Source organism: Pristiophorus japonicus, chromosome 9, assembly GCF_044704955.1.
Source record: "Pristiophorus japonicus isolate sPriJap1 chromosome 9, sPriJap1.hap1, whole genome shotgun sequence".
In the NCBI taxonomy this organism is placed as follows: domain Eukaryota; kingdom Metazoa; phylum Chordata; class Chondrichthyes; family Pristiophoridae; genus Pristiophorus; species Pristiophorus japonicus.
In genome coordinates this window covers 159,149,211-159,166,561 of record NC_091985.1, presented here as the reverse complement: position 1 = coordinate 159,166,561, position 17,351 = coordinate 159,149,211, and the positions used below count along the sequence as shown (strand labels likewise).

General features: G+C 48.4%; 1 protein-coding gene across 1 annotated transcript in view; it reads right to left on the bottom strand.

Moving 5' to 3' along the window:
* Window positions 1-1,135: 1,135 nt before the first annotated feature.
* The window catches only part of LOC139273942 (cobalamin binding intrinsic factor-like), an 81,508-nt gene continuing 65,292 nt past the window's right edge, over window positions 1,136-17,351 (bottom strand). Inside the window, exons 5-8 of the mRNA XM_070891015.1 lie at window positions 17,064-17,219; window positions 14,745-14,917; window positions 4,484-4,667; window positions 1,136-1,246 (exon numbers count right to left, since the gene is read on the bottom strand). Coding sequence (XP_070747116.1) covers window positions 1,227-1,246; window positions 4,484-4,667; window positions 14,745-14,917; window positions 17,064-17,219 — 533 coding nt within the window. The 3' untranslated portion in view covers window positions 1,136-1,226. The remainder of the gene's footprint in view (window positions 1,247-4,483; window positions 4,668-14,744; window positions 14,918-17,063; window positions 17,220-17,351) is intronic.

Here is a 17,351-nt window from a genome sequence, read left to right as displayed (position 1 = left end):
TCTGCCCACCTTTGGCTCGTCTGCCGTGAAGGAGTTCCAAGTAGAGCGCTTGCTTTGGGAGTCTCGTGTCTGGCATGCGAACAATGTGGCCCGCCCAGCGGAGCTGATCGAGTATGGTCAGTGCTTCAATGCTGGAGATGTTGGCCTGGTCGAGGACACTAAGGTTGGTGCGTCTGTCTTCCCAGGGGATTTGTAGGATCTTGTGGAAACATCATTGGTGGTACTTCTCCAGCGACTTGAGGTGTCTACTGTACATGGTCCATGTCTCTGAGCCATACAGGAGGGCGGGTATCACTACAGTCCTGTAGACCATGAGCTTGGTGGTACCTCAATAGATCCTGTGGACTGGGACAGAGGTCTATTAGTCTGGAGTTAGGAGGGGGAGAAATTGCCCTGCTCTGCGATTGGAGGCGGTAACCTGCTCGGGGCAGTACTTCCTGGACCCGATGCAGAAGTCCCATCCTGGCCACGCAATTGCCTTACCGCCCCTCGGAGCAAGTGGAGAGCAATCTCACGAGTTCCACTTCCTCTTGGGGGCGGGTCCAGCGGCGCTAACGGGGCGCGATCGGCAGCGCTGGCGCGTTTCAATGCCCCTCCCCTTCGCTTAAATGGGGAGGGTCGTTGCTGCACAATCTGCCTGGCCTCTGATGGCCTCCGCTGGGCCGCCAGGACCACGTGGTACCGGGGGGCTGCAGCCACGGCGGCTCCGGACCACGCAACGGGACACGGATTGGAGCTGACCCCCTTTGACTTCAGTCGCGCGTGCGGATGTCGGGCCCGGTTCGCGGCTCCCTGGCGCCGCCGACGCCCGCTTAGCACCAGCCTCGGGGGATGTGGGCCGATATCCGCCACGGGGTGGAAAGGGGTCACCACACGATGGCAATGATGTCATCGCCGGTTGCGCAGGCCCCTGGGCGCTAATGGTGGGGTGCACCTCCACTAACGCCTGGGCCATTTCCCGGGAGCAGGTGGCACCCCCCCCACCCTCCTCCCCCGGGTGAAAAGTGTATTGCGCCCAGTTAGCGCCTCCCAGAGGCACGGATGGACATCGCAACAATGGGCAATTTCGACCCCGGAGACTCGGTAAGACCAGCCTGTACAAAGATGTTTTATTCAAGGAAGGTACAGCAACTAATTGGATTATAAGATGCTTTTATTCATTCTGGAAAGACAACGATAGCGTTATCCTGGTTTCCAAATCCTCGTCTCCATATCCAGTTTAGCTCTTATTTTCCTGACAGATTATCTGAGAGAAAAAAAATGTATCACTTTCAATTTATAATTTACATTTTAATAAGTTTGGAGGTTTACGACAGATTAGGCACTATGCAATTAAAACTTAATTAACTGCATTCAGTTATTTTAAAACAAAGTTCATATAAGAAGATAAGAATATAAGAAATAGGAGCAGGAGTGGGCCATTTGGCCCCTCGAGCCTGCTCCGCCATTCAATACGATCATGGCTGATCTGATCTTGGCCTCAACTCCACTTCCCTGCCCGCTCCCTTTAACCCTTACTCCGTTATCGCTCAAAAATCTGTCTATCTCCACCTTAAATATATTCAATAACCCAGCTGTCTGGGGCAGAGAATTCCAAAGATTCACGATCCTCTGAGAGAAGAAATTCTTCCTCATCTCTGATTTAAATGGGAAACCCGTTATTCTGAAACTATGCCCCCTAGTTCTACATTCCCCCATGAGGGGAAACATCCTCTCTGCATCTATCCTGTCAAGCTCCCTCAGAATCTTTTCCGTTTCAATAAGATCACCTCTCAATCTTCTAAACTCCAATGAGTATAGGCAGGCCCAACCTGCTGAACCTTTCTTCATAAAGTCAAACCCTTCATCTCAGGAATCAACTGCCTTAACCTTCTCTGAACAGCCTCCAATGCAAATATATCCCTCCTTAAATACGCAGTACTCCGGGTGTGGCCTCACCAATACCCTGTACAGTTATAGCAGGACTTCTCTGCTTTTATACTCTATCCCCCTTGCTATAAAGGCCAACATTCCATTTGCCTTCCTGATCACTTGCTGTACCTGCATACTAACTTCTTGTGTTTCATGTACAAGGACCCCCAGGTCCCGCTGTACTGCAGCACTTTGTAATCTGTTCCCATTTAAATAATAATTTACTTTTCTATTTTTTCTGTCAAAGTGGATAACCTCACATTTTCCCACATTATACTCCATCTGCCAAATTTTTGCCCACTCACTTAGCCTGTCTATATCCCTTTGCAGATTCTTTGAGTCCTCCTCCCAACTTGCTTTCCCACCAATCATTGTATCATCAGCAAATCTGGTTACATTACACACGGTCCCGTCATCTAAGTCATTAATCTAGAATGTAAATAGTTGAGGCCCCAGCACCGATCCCTGTGGCACCCCACTAGTTACAGTTTGCCAACCAGAAAATGACCCATTCATCCCGACTCTCTGTTTTCTGTTAGTTCACCAATCCTCTATCCACGCTAATATATTACCCCCAACCCCGTGAGCTCTTATCTTGTGCAGTAACCTTTTATGTGGAGCCTTATCGAATGCTTTCTGGAAATCCTGAGTAAAAAATGACTTGCATATATATTGGCCCTTTCGTGTCTCAGGACATCCAAAAGCACTTTACAGCCAATGCAGTACTTCTGAAGTGTAGTCATTGTTGTAATGTGGGAAACGTGACAGCCAATTTGCGCACAGCAAGCTCCCACAAACAGTGATGAGATGATGACCAGATAATCTATTATAGATGTTGGTTGAGGGATAAATACTCCCCTGCTCTTCTTCAAATGAGCATGGATTGAGAATTGGTTAACAGACAGAAAACAGAGAGTAGGAATAAACAGGACATTTTCATGTTGACAGACTGTAACTAGCGGGGTACCGTAAGGATCAGTGCTGGGGCCTCAGCTATTTACAAGCTGTATTAATGATGTAGATAAAGGGACCGAGTGTAATGTATCCAAGTTTTCTGATGGTATAAAATTAGGTGGGAAAGTAAGCTGTGACAAAGAGGCTGTAGAGAGATATGGGCAGGTTGATTGAGCGGACAAATGGAATACAATGTGGGGAAATGTGAATTATCCACTTTGGTTGGAAAAACAAAAAAATAGAATATTTTTTAAATGGTGGGAGATTGGGAAATATTGGTGTTCAGAGGGTCCTGGGGGTCCTTGTACACGTTAACATGCAGGTACAGTAAGCAATTAGGAAAGCAAATGGTATACAGTTTGAACGTCCCTTATCCAGAACCCTCGGGACCTGGCCTGTTCTGGATAAGGGATTTTTCCGGACAAGGGGTGGTCACGTTTAATTGGATGGTACAGGTACTGAGCAAGGGGATATCAGGGCTGGCTGGCTTGGGGCTGGGAGTGCGGCAGAGCGATCGTGGGGGGGGGGGAGGGGGTGGCAGTAGATCGCGGGGTCAGGCCAGCGATTGCGGGAGTTGGCAGTGAGGAAGGACTTCAATTTGTTCATGTCGGAGTTCTGTGCATGCACCACCCAGTGGCCAGGAATGATTCTGGACAAGGGGTGGTTCTGGATAAGGGAGTTCTGGATAAGGGAGGTTCAACCTGTATTAGCTTTTGTTACAAAGGGATTAGAGTCTAAGAGTAAAGAAGTCTTACTACAATTATATAGGGCATTGGTGAGGCCACACCCGGAGTACTGTGTAAGGTTCTGGTCTCCTTACCTAAGGAAAGACATACTTGCCTTAGAGGGAGTGCAATGAAGGTTCACTAGATTGGTTCCTGGGATGAGAGATTGCTCTATGAGGAGAGATTGAGTAGACTATACACCCTAGAGTTTAGAAGAATGTGACGTGATCTCATTGAAACATACAAAATTCTTACAGGGCTTGACAGGGTTAATGCTGAGAAAATGTTTCCCTTGGCTGGGGAATCCAAAACATGGTCACAGGCTCTGATTAAGGGATCAGCAATTTAGGACTGAGATGAGGAGAAGCTTCTTCACTCAGAGGGTGGTGAATCTTTGGAATTCTCTACCCCAGAGGGTTGTGGATGCTCGTTGAGTATATTCAAGACAGTTGTCGATACATTTTGGGGAATTCAGGGATATGGGGACAGTGCAGGAAGGTGAAGTTGAGGTAGAAGATCAGCCATGATCTTATTGAATGGCGGAGCGGGCTCGAGGGACCGAATGGCCTACTCCTGCTCCTATTTCTTATGTTCTTATGAAATAGTGTTCTGGGATCTTTTACGTCCACCTGAGAGCAGACGGGGCCTCTCTTTAACGTCTCATCCAAAAGACACCATCTCCGACAGTGCAGCACTCCCTCAGCACTGCACTAGAGTGTCAGCCTAGATTTTGTGCTCAAACCCCTGGAGTGGGACTTGAACCCACAACTTCCTGACTCAGAGGCAAGAGTGCTACCCACTGAGCCACAGCTGACACACTAAGTCATTTCTAAGAATCATTCCAATGACTGCTTTCAATACTTGCTAAAGATATTGTTGTATTACACACTTACCCTGATCAGAAGTACAATCAAGGCTTCTGACATCCAAATACGTTCTTCCTTCCAAAGCTGGTATGACTTGGGATATTCTCTGCACACTGTTGAAGGTTCCTTTAGGGATTTCATCAATTAGTCTTTTCAAAATATCTGAACATTGGAACCATTTAAATTGAACTTCCTTGACTGAAAGAAAGGCCTGGAATATAAAACAAACAATCTTAAAAATAATAAAATGTTGGGAAATTGATAATGCAATTCAATTTAATTCAAAAGGCCATATTTAGTCAAAGACAGAAGTGAACGAAGTGGACAGGGGGTGAAATTCATTAGACATTCATCAGCGGAACTGGGTGCCAGGCCGGCATATAACCGTCACAATACCGCCCACCTTGTGTCTCCGTTCAAGAGGAATTTCACCACCCTATACCGTCTTATTGAGATTCCGTGTAGTGTACGGAAATTTGTCAAGACTTCACCAGCACACGAGCAACATTTATTCTGGAACTTCTCTCAGGACTCGGCAAAAATTAAAATCACTTATAGCAGAGACGGCTGAGAAGAGATTTAACAGAGATTGTAAAATAATATCAAGAGATTTGATGGGGGCAAATAGCCACAGACTCTTTCGATGGTTGGGGGAAATCAGTGAGAAAGCGTTATCAATTAAAATGATCGAGATTAAGAGAAATTCCTTCGTGGGGATGTTTTTTGGAAGATAGAGGGGGCGATTTTCTTCACGTACTTTAGATAGTAAAGCTGTAGCCAAGTGGCCAAGATAGGATCTTAAGCTGAGGCACTGGTTTAGCCTGCGTTTAGCGCAAGGTGATGTGTTGGTAAAGGAGCTAACACATGCGCTAGGAACGGTCGCCTGAGGCTCGTTAAATCGCTGATTGCCATTTAAATTTCTCGTGGCGCTCATTAAAGAGGCTGCACAGTAACTTGGTGGCTAGTGCTTCTCCTAACACCCTCTCCTAACAGTGACCAGCTGTTAGAGAGTAAACACAGCTTTGATGTGGATTTCAAGCGATTTAAAGGGACACTCCCCATCTCATGTTCACTTGCTGCTGGAGCTGTGAAGAGAACCTCTGAAACACATCGGGAGACTTTCTTGGACAATTTGTCAAGACTTCACTAGCACACGAGCAACATTTATTCTGGAACTTCTCTTAGGACTTTGCCGAAAAAGAGTAAGGGCTAGACTTTCCTATCATTTTCGGCGGGCTCTCGGCAATTTTCCCGGCGGTACAACTGTTTTTCCACCCGGCGAAAGTTTCCCCCTTCGTTTTTTTGTGGTACCGCCCAAATCTGAACACGCCCGCCGGGACCAAACCGCCGACGTGCAACGCCGAGAAAATCGCCGGGGCATAAGTTTGGCCTCAACGGAAGCCCGTCAGATCGCCGAGGGAACTGCCCTGTGAAAGCTGCTTAAACAGGGCGGAAGGTGAGTACTCTGCAAAGGAAGGTAAGTTAAAGGTTCTTTATTTATTTATTTTTTATTTTTAAAATGGCGATTAGGTGTAAAAATCTTAGGTCTTGGGAATGTTTTTTACATTTTTATTGAAATTTTTTTTAAAGTTTACCCCCTGCCTAGGCCCAAATGCAGCCTCGGACTAAATTTTAAATATTTACTGTCCATTCCGGTAAGAGCCGCCCGTTTTACTTAGTTTCCCCTTAACCCATTTTCTCGCCAGGCAATTAGTTTTAATTAGTTTTAACATAAAAGTGTAAATTCTGTAGGATTTACAAAATCCAGAGACCCCCTACTCAATGGACGTGTGTCTGGAATTTAAAAGGGGCTGTGGTGGTGACTTTTGGGCTGAGGAAACACTTTTTGAAGAACCATACCCGAGAACACTCTGGAGAAGCACGTGGACTCTGGGCTCTATGACTCTGGCTTTGAAACAACCAACTTGCCACACGAGGTTACAGCAACACAAGAAGAACTTAACAAGAAGCCTCGGAGTCACTGAAAAACCAACAATCCTCCAGCGCTGACTCAAGGAAAAACTTATTTACATCAAAACGTCGACCAGTGCTAATACTGAAGACACCGCAACCAGCCAAAGAACCCACAAGATTGAGGAGAGAGAAAGCAGTGTGAAACTGGTCTAAACTGTGGAGAAATCCTTTGGTGAGCATAGTCCCTGCAATTTCAGAGCCTAACTTAGTTAGTGTAGTGGTGGGAGGGGGTGTTTTTTTTCACTGCATAACCTCTGTACCCATTGTGTATACATTTTCCCCCTTTTTCTGTACATTTTGTTATATGCTATTAAGTTAATTAGTGTGGTGTGCTATTTTCTAAATAAAATATTTGTTCTTGCATCAAACAGTTGTCTGTTTACATCGACCACATCCCCTAAATAGTTCCAAGCCCTAGAACCAGGGAGTGGGACGATTCGAACCGTCAAGGTCAGAAAAGGCTGACAAACCCACCACCCCCTACATAATGGCGAGCCAGGTAGGAGCTTGGTACAAAGGATGTGAGGATGTAGACTCGGTTATGGTGGAGAGAACAAAAATGGAGGAAAGATTCTCCGAATATGTATTTAAGAAAGTAAATATTACCAAAAAGTGGGTCAAAAGCCTGTTACGGGCTGAGCGTCCAGTGGACACAGCTGCAAAGTGGACCGAAACCAAGGACCATAAAAGGTCAATAGAGAAGGCTATTTGGTTGGTCTGCTACCAAAGACAGATCCAGTTGCTGGATAGGAAGGTCAAGAAATTGGTAGCAGAGCTCCGGGAATCCGAAGAGCACTCAGCCGTAAGGGCTATGGCAGGGGAGAAAATGTTTGAGGAATTAACTAAACAAAAGCATAGCAGATTACAGCTGGAGGAGACCCACACGAATAAGCGGGACTATTTCCAATGCCAAGTATCAGAGGCAAAGGGTAATGAGCTAGCGTTGCGGGAGGAAAATGCCCGCCTAACAAAAGTAATAAGAGAACAGGAGGAGAGGATACGGGATGTGCAGGCAGCCTATAAAGTAGCCAGTAGCAAGGGCTTTGGGGTGGAGGATCAGGGGCCCTGTGAGGCCAAGATAAAAAGTTTAACCCAGGCCCTATCTAATGCTATGCCTGATAAGCCCAAGCGCTCCTAAGGGAGACGTGCAGGAGCAAGGGGGAGTAGAGGGGGAGAGGGATAGAGTGGCAGAAAGGGGCGTCCAACCACCGCCTGTAGCCCTACCGAGGTTGAGCCTGGCAGTACAGAGAGAGCGCGGCACCGAGGAAATACAAGGGGTGTCAGGACCGGGGCCAATGTGCCCGATCCGACAACAAAAGTATGGTGCCGGCAACGGTGGTCAGGGACAAGGGGCCCTGGAGAGCCAATTTGTAATCCCCCATGTAACCCAGCAGTTCCGGACAATGGTAGCTCAATTAGAAAAGTTAACCCCTCGGTCCATTTTATGGACATAGAGCAGGCAGCCGGTATAAGGCTAAAATGCTGCATTTCTCCTTGGATCACAAGGTATACCAGGCCCTCTCTGCAGATAGCGAGAAGGGGCAGAGCACATACCAAGAAGAGGTGTTAGAGGTTCTGGGCCTAAATGATGGAAGTCCGTTTTCCCGGGTCGAGAAAACCTTGCAACAGGCAGGCGAAACTCCACAGGCTTTCGCAGGCAGGTCGTGGCCCGTCTACGAGAGAGCATGTGGAGGAGATCTCGACCGGGAACACCTGGACCAGGAACCAACAGCTCACTGGCTTCGCAGCCTAGTGGCTAACTGCCTGCCACGAGTAAAGGCTAAAGCCGAGCTATGGTTCGACCCCAGAGACCCCACCGTTACCGAGGAGTCAGTGGTTAGACAGTTAACCCTGGCTTACCGCAACGGCACAGGGACAGTTGAGGCCCCACAAAAAGGAAAGGTCTACGAGATCCGGCCCAGTAATTCCAGGAGAGAATGGCACCAGGAACGGGGGAGCCCTTCTGACTCAAAGAGTACGTGCTATTGGTGCGGAAAAAGTGGACACTGGCATAAGGATTGCCGAAATCCTTGGAAAGATAGGGCAGGAAAGGAATCCCCACCCTTAAAGGATTCCCCTGCCACAAAAGGTTTAACAGCCCCGGCCCAAAAATTCGGACCTGTGGCACACAATCCCTCTGGCAGTTTCGATGAGATTATGACCGCGCTCCGAACTATGATAATGGGCTCAGGGAAGGTAGCTGTAGCCACCGGCGCAACCCCATCTGCCCCACCCAACCCTGATCCATGACTAGAGCCAGCGCAGCCTGTATACCTGTGCCCTTTACAATATGAGTGGAAACGGCCTTGCGTGAAGATGGAGGTGGAGAGAGTTAAATGGACCTATCTGCTAGACACTGGTGCTTCCAGCACCATCGTCTATGCGGATAACCCAACCACCTCACCTCTGTCGAACGGACTCCCATATTCCTTGGTAGGGTTCACAGATAACGAGCAGGCTGGCTCGTTCTCCATTCCACTATCAATTGCCTTAGGAGCACTCCACACCAAGTGGACATGTGTCCTAATGAAGTGGGAGAACGAGGGAACAGGGCTCCTAGGCATAGATTTCATTATTGGCCACAAGTTCCTAGTGGATCTTAGAAATCATTGTCTATGGGGAGCGGTGTGCTTGAGGGAAGAGAAAGAGGTTGTAATGATCCCGGGGATACAAGGCAAAGGGTAAAGTCAAAAGAAGGCTATGATCTCGAGTTACTGGTAAGCAGTAACCCGAGAGAGTATCAGGCGTTTGTAAGGGCAAATCTCAGTGCATTTGCCAGCCACAAGCATGATTATGGAAGGGTAACAGGGGGCGAGGTTAGCGTAGCTGGGGATCCCATGGCCAGGCCCCAAAAACAGTAGAATTTCCAGAGGGAGGCAGAGGCAAACCTGGAGATTGCCCTGGGTTCCCTAGTCACACAGGGAGCGTTGAGGCTGATAGCCACCCACATGAACTCACCACTTTGGCCGGTTAGGAAACCGGACAATTCGTGGAGAGCCACTGTGTAGTACCGGGTCCTCAATCACAATATCCCAGCCGGCGCGCCCATGGTCGCTGCAGTTGCCAACCTAATTGGAAGCATACCGGCATCTGCGTGCACCTTCACGATGCTGGATATCTCAAACGGTTTTTGGTCCATCCCGTTAAAGAGAGGGGACCAGTACAAATTTGCTTTTACCTTCAAGGGCCAGCAATACACGTGGAACTGCCTTCCCCAGGGGTTTCATAACAGCCCCAGTATATTCCACCAATGCAAGGCCAATTGTCTAAAACACTTCAGCAAGCCCCAGCAGTTGATGCAGTGTGTGGATGACCTGCTCCTGTTCACCGACAAGGGTGAGGAGCACGGCCCACTGCTGGCTGAACGGCTGGGACTGCTAAAGGAAGAGGGTTTTAAAGTCAACCCAAAGAAGGCGCAGATTGGCCAGCCAGAAGTAATATTCCTGGGACTGACTATGCGCGCAGGCGAGAGGGCTAGAGATAAGGCCAGTAGAGAAGCAGTGCAGGAATTGCCAGCCATTCGTTCTGTTACTAGAGTAAGATCTTTCCTCATCAACCAGTGCAAGTTGTACAACCCAGGGTCAGCTAAGCACATAGGGCAACCGGAAGGGGTGAGCCATCCTCAGGACAAGGGCCCCCAGCCGGCAGCCTCTGACTGTGGGGGAACTGCAGGGGTATTGGGGGCAGACTCACAGGCTGTACAAGTAGGGGCCATGAGCTGCATTACTGGAGGGGCTGTCCCACCTATAGTTTGGGACTCGTACAAGCCCTGGGTACTCGAAAGCCTTAGAAGGACCTTCCACATCCCGCCGCCCAGGTTCCCGTGGTCCCCTACGCTATGATACAGACTGCTCCGTCCCATGAGGGACTCCAGGAAGCAAAGACTGCGGAAGGCGTGAGACCGCTTACGGGCAAAAGGTCCCAGGCCTGCAGTGCCCGACTGTAGGGAACCGGCAGGGGAGGCAGCAGCCCCACTGGTCGTAGCCTCTGAAGGGAACGAGCCCACACCAGAGGTAACAGCCCCACCAGGCACTGAACCCGATTATGGGAAGCCTGTGGGGGAAGTAGCAGCCCCACCGGACATAGGTTCCGACTGTGGGGAACCAACAGGGGAGATAGTAGTCCCACTAGCTTTAGGGTTAGGCGCTGTTCACTGCATAGAGGGAAAGGCCATCCCATCTATTGTATGGGACTCGGAAAAACCCCTGAGTACCGACCCCATGAGAAGGAGTAACCGGGTCTCAAGGCCTAGGACGCCATGGTGCCCGGTACAAATGCTGCCCAGATACCGCAGAAGGCACAGGACATCCAGGATGTAACCTGCCCACCAGGAGTTGTATATAGCTTTGGTTTAAGTTAGTATCTAAGTTAAAGGGGTTTTGAGTTTTAAGTTAGTGGTTTGGTTTTGGATTTTAGAGCTTTCAAGTTTAAATTTGAATAAGATTACCTTGTAGCCAAGCCAGAGAACGTTTTCTCAAAGGCAAGGCTGTCTGTTGTATGACCCCTCCAGGAAAGCCAGAAATGATGGAAGGAATCCTGTTCCTGCTCGCCCTACTGGGGGCAAGCATCAGCAATTGTACCAAGCTCTACTTTGGGATATGATTTGACGTTTCTAAGAGCTAGATTTTGGGGAGGTGTATAAAGAACATTTGTACAGTTTCCCCGCAGAGCAAAATAGTGGTACAGGGAGGCAGAGAAGGGGGACATGGAACGATATTTTTATGGCTTGTAACACTGGGTCCTCAGTTGTCAACAGCAAGGACGATGTGGAACTCCAGATTCAAATGAATGGACTTAAGGATCAGTTATGCAAAATACTGGGGGATGAAAATACAGAATACAGTGGTCGGCTCAGAGCTATACGAGGACCAAGCTATGACGGTCCATTTAAAAGATATTACTGAAGAGCTGGAAAGACAAGAAAAGATCGGAATGCTTTGAATCAGTCGGCACAGAATGAGGTGCGTTCTGTGCGAGGGTCACAGCAACCTGGAGGACTTGAGCCAAGGTCAAGTCCCCTCCTGGATCAGTAACAAGCACCTCGCAGCACTCCACCTGTATAGTCATTCACTAAGTCCATGTCAGCTCCGTCTAGCCTCTGAAGCCTACCCTGTACCAGTAGTCTGCGGACGGTCCAACCATACACTTATGGGGGTAGTGGTCAGGATGCCAGTCATGAGTGAGACATCCCGACCAGCACCCGTTTACAGAGTGGAGAATATAGGGGTCATTAAGGGAGGAGCACACATTCGTTTCACAGCGGTCCCACCTTATGTCGCACACGCTATGACAGGTACTGACCTCTCCGGGTGCTGGAGTCGGGGTGCACATGTAATACTGTGCCCCCAGCACTTGAACGCCTATGCAAGATCACAATGCGGGTTTAAAGCTACTGGTACACGGCCTATCAACTGCACTATGGAGGTGTTAGCCCAAGACCAGGTTCCTCCACAAGTGGCATACATAGGGACATATTGTGTCACCACCAGTGTGCCCCACTATCAACACGGACCCTACATCTGGTGCCTGGTGAGAGAAAGCAGTTTCTGTTTTAAACCTGAGGCAGAACAAGTGACGAATATTACCCATTTCTGAACCCTCTACCTTTCACCTCACTGTCAGGAGCAATCTAACAAACCTGCAAAATTACGTTGCACATTTCGGGTATACAATCCCCCCTCTGCCTGAACATCTCACCGCTCAGTTCAAGACAGAGGAAGTGTCCCAGAAACATTTCTACACGCTGGAACAGAAAACAGTGCAAGTTGGGAGGGAAATCACAGAGATAAAAGTTCCACCCTGGTGGGATTTGATGGAGAACATAGAAGTCCCTCCTTGGATTCGGATTGCCTCACATACTCTTGTTTTGTGTCAGCTTGTCATTGTAGTGTATTTACTGTGGACTAGTTGCAGGAAGAGGGAAAAAGGCCGCTGATCCCGGCACCAGAGGGTATTCGATAAGCCCTGAATATGCTACGAGACATGTGTGTGGAGGGAGGGAGTAAAACATGGAACAGAGATATGAGGTACGGCAGTACAATCGCAGAGATTTCTATTTAAATTTAAAGTCCCAGACCACTTCTGTACAAGCGCAGGGGTTTGGGTTAAAAGGGAAATATTGGGCCTTTAAGTATTATTTTGTTTTTTCTGTATAAAATGCTGTATTTTATTTTGTATAGAGGTGGTGTGTAACCTGAATGTTTGGTTAATGTGTAACTGACCTCCCGGCGGTAAGATACGCCTAGGGAAGTGTACTTTAAAATGTTGTAATGTTTGAGTCTACTCTGAAAGTTTGTAATGTACCTTGAAGAATCTTGAAATGTATTGAAGTATGACATGTAAGAGTCGGGGGCGGGGGGGGGGGTGCGGGGTGGTTGGATCCCCTCTGCCAATGGAACTTGTAACACAAAAGGCACACTAGATGTATTGTATTCGTGAGGGAAATATAATGTTTCGAGCTTTTTTTTTTCAACCATGTTGTAAAGTCCTGTCCCTGCAGTACAGACTCACACGAGGCACATGCTGAAGTCAAGGTCACTCAGGACCTGCACCTTTATTTCACAGCTCTCAAATGCCTCACTTGCCTGAGACCTGTTCTTATATACCTGTGTGGGACAGGTGTGCAGTGTCTCCTGCAAGTGCACCCCTGGTGGTAAAGTATGCTGGTGGTTACAGGTCATATCTAGTTACAGTCATGTATAGCATGGTAAGATACAGTTATGTACAGTAATGTGAGATACATGACACATGTAATTGAGGGAAGGTTTGGCTCTGGGATGTTAGGGATTTTGTTCTCCAGCGGTGACACTATAAGGGAATAGTGTCAAAGGTGGGACTGTAGGATTTACAAAATTCTGGGACCCCCTGCTCAATGGACGTGTGTCTGGAATTTAAAAGGGGCTGTGGTGGTGACTTTTGGGCTGAGAAAACACTTTTGAAGAAACATATCCGAGAACACTCTGGAGAAGCACGTGGACTCTGGGCTCTATGATTCTGGCTTTGAAACATCTAACTTGCCACACGAGGTTACAGCAACGCAACAAGAAGAACCTAACAAGAAGCCTCGGAGTCACTGAAAAACCAACAATCATCTAGCGCTGACTCAAGGAAGAAACATATTTACATCAAAACGTCGACCAGTGCTAATACTGAAGACACCGCAACCAGCCAAAGAACCCACAAGATTGAGGAGAAAGAAAGCAGTGTGAAACTGGTCTAAACTGTGGAGAAATCCTTTGGTGAGCATAGTCCCTGCAATTTCAGAGCCTAACTTAGTAGTGTAGTGGTGGGAGGGGTTGTTTTTTTTTCACTGCATAACCTCTGTACCCGTTGTGTATACATTTTCCCCCTTTTTCTGTACATTTTGTTATGTGCTATTAAGTCAATTAGTGTGGTGTGCTATTTTCTAAATAAAATATTTGTTCTTGCACCAAACAGTTGTCTGTCTACATCTATCACATCCCCTAAATAATTTCAAGCCCTAGAACCAGGGAGTGGGACGATTCGAACCTTCAAGACCAGAAAAGGCTGACAAACCCACCACCCCCTTCAATTCTCACCAGCGTTACTCACCGAGCATTAGCGGTGTTTCTGAGCGGGCAATCAGGCATTGAGGGTCTCTCGGGAAAATCTAGCCCATAGGGCTGTGCTACTCTTTACTGGACACCTTATAGGAGTCAACAGGAGAAACGGAGTGCTTGGCCATGGGTACCTTGTTCGGGTCCCCCTTTATCTGGAGGAGGAATGGGAGGAGATGAGGCCAGGCAGAGCAGCACCAGCTGCTGCAGGAGAGAGGGACAGGAGGACTCCTTACCGCCTCCCCGGTGGGTACAGGACATCCCTCCTCCTCTGAACCTCCTCCACCAGGACCTCCAGTGCTGTGTCCAAGGACCTGGGCACCCTCTTCCTCGGTCCCTGAGCCACCCTGAAACCTGCTGCTGTGAGCCAGCCAGGGCATTCCACACCTTCAGTGGAAGTGGGTGCATGGAACCCACATATATGTTGCGTCCAATCAGCACTTGAGTGCTAAACCTGCTGATATCTGTTTAGCACCTCCAGGCAAATTCAAATTGTGGTAACCAGCAATTAGGACCAAAATTGTGTGATAAACCCAGACTTTCAAACAGGCATGTCTTATTAGCACAGCACCCATTTAGCGTCTGTTTTCACCCTTTGGCCAAAATAACCACCAGAACGTTTTGCCACAGTGTTTCTTTATAAGAAAATTCCAAGCAATGGCTAGATTCCTACCCACAGTCAAATACATCAAACAGTTAATTGCAGTCTATATTTTTTTGTTCCAATTTGAACTTACCTGAACAACGAGCCCTGTAGTGTAGACAGTTCCAAAAATCCAATCGTTCTGCTTATGCCCAAGGATTGTCCTCAGCAGTTTCATGATGGGTTTTTCGAGTTGAAGTATTTTGATCTTATTGAGTGGGGAATCACGTAAACACTTTAGAGCAAGGACAGACATGGAGGCCGTTTCTACAATGCACAGAATGAACCTCGTTACTGCCTGATGGACTGCTTTCCATTGAATCTTTATTTTTCAGGAAGACACTAAACGACAAAAGCCGTCGCTCCTCTGGGAGTAATTTTAACTTTTGGTGCTGGTGTAAAACAGGAGATATTGAATTGGCTGTCCATTAGACACCATGCCCCAGGTCATCTTCTGTTGACTTCAGTAGGCAGGAAAATCGGGCGGGATGTGTAATGGGCAGTGTAATGTATGCACCTGCAGGTTTGTAGAGCAGTTGCCACAGACTCCCAGGCCACCTGTAATTTCTGTGGTCTGGAAGAGTCCGTGTTCCACATCTATTTAGAATGTGTCAGGTTGCAGCCCCTATTCCAATATTTGAAGGGGCTGTTCCTCAAATTCTGGTTGTAGTTCAGTCCCACACTCCTGATCTTTGGGCACCCTGTGCAGAGGGGAGTGGGCAGGTCAGAAGGCCTCCTCGTAGGACTGCTCCTGGGCACGGCCGGTCCAGGCAGCGGGCGGTCGAGGGGGTCGTTCAGCCCGACTGCCTGCCTCTCTTCCGTGCGTACATCCGCGCCAGGGTGTCCTTGGAGATGGAGCACGCGGTGTCCACCGGTACGCTCGCGGCCTTCCGCGAGAGGTGGGCGCCGGAGGGACTGGAGTGCATCATCACCCCCGGCAACCAAATTTTAATTTGATGTTTTGTCTAAAGTTTAATTTGTTTATTGTGCTGGTTTTAGTGCTCCCCCCGCCGCCTTTTAGCCAGGGGGCACTTGTATAATTTGTGTTTTAGTGACCTCAAAAAAAAACAAGGGGACACTTGTTTGAAAGTGTTTGATACGTGACTGATACTGTAGGTCCTGCATTGTCTCATCAGTCACCTGAGAACTCATATTAGTGTGGAAGCAAGTCTTCCTCGACTCCAAGGGACTGCATAAGAAGAAGAAGGAGAAGCTAATGGGCAGTCAAGTCCAAAATGCCCACTTCACACCATTGCACAGAGTTAAAATGACCCCTTCGGTGTTGCAGGGTGAACACTGTCTACTGATTCAGTAAGAAAGCAGGTGTGATTTGGGTGATCAGATGCGCAAATCCTGGGTCCACGTTCACTGCATCTCAGCAAAGGATCCCCGGCTGGGAGCTCAGAACCATGTGGCTTAAAGAATGGAATGAGTCACAGGAAACCATACAGTACAGCGCTTGGCTAAGAGACAAGAACATAAGAAATAGGAACAGGAGTAGGCCATTTGGCCCCTCGAGCCTGCTCCGCCATTCAACAAGATCATGGCTGATCTGATCTTAGCCTCAGCTCCACTTCCCTGCTTTGTGGACAAGGGGAAGAAGTGGGGGATCTGACCATGGCTCTGTTCAACTGAAGCATTAGTTCCTCCCTTTTGTATTTCCGGAACGCCATTTGGGTTGAAGCTAACTGTAGCTAAAGAAGGAGACAAAGGAATCAAGTAAAGTTAAGCAGAGATTACAGCTCACTGGTATTGGAAATGGGCAACGAGCCCATCAACATCGGAGAAAAGGCCACGGTTAAGCTTTAAAATACCCATCATCATCATCATAACTGGTCCCTCGAACGAGGATGACTTGCTTCCATAAGAGTTCACAGACGTTTCAATGAAGGACCCGATGTTCCAGATCCTGAACTCCAGTTGAAAGGGTGGAAGATGCCTGTGCCTGGATTTTTTTAACGTGTGGTGACCGTTGCACACCAGCCACCACACGGGCTTGACAGAGCTAGGTCTTTATCCAGTGGCAAAGGTTAACCAGGACGACTGGAGACCTGCTCTGCTGCACGGTCCCAGCGCACACACATATCGCCGTGTGGGCTGGCCCGTGCTGCCCCTGGGCCCTCGGCTCTTCTGGGCCCCGTACCCTCATTTGCCGCACCTCCGCCACGGTCCCTTGCCGCACCTTTGCCACGATCTCCCGCCGCACCTCTGCACCAAACATTCGCCGAAGCTCCGCCACGATCACCCACCGAATCTCAGCCACGATCGCTCAACACTCCTCCGCCCCGATCACTCGCCGCTCCTCCACCCCGATCTCCCGTCACACCTCCGCCATGACCTTCCTGCTCCTCTGCTGTACCTGGGCCCCGCCCCCATCAGACAGTACACGACAGCTACGGTGAACTTCACTTACCGATAGAGAAATCCTTTCCAAATGGACCTTTATCGGTCATTATTCTGTCAATGAGCTTCTCCACAAATGTTGTCGGGACAGGTTGCTTCTCTATGCACAGTGCTAGGGCTGCTGAAGTGAGTTGGTCGTAGTCTGTAAGAGGTTTTTTATTCGACTCTGTAACATTGAAGCAAGATGTTTAATTGCAGCACAGGAGCCGAGCCCAGCTGACCGTCGAGTAGATTGGGCTTTCAACAATATTAAAAGTATACGTGAAGGGAAAAATGTAACCAATACAAATAATGTACT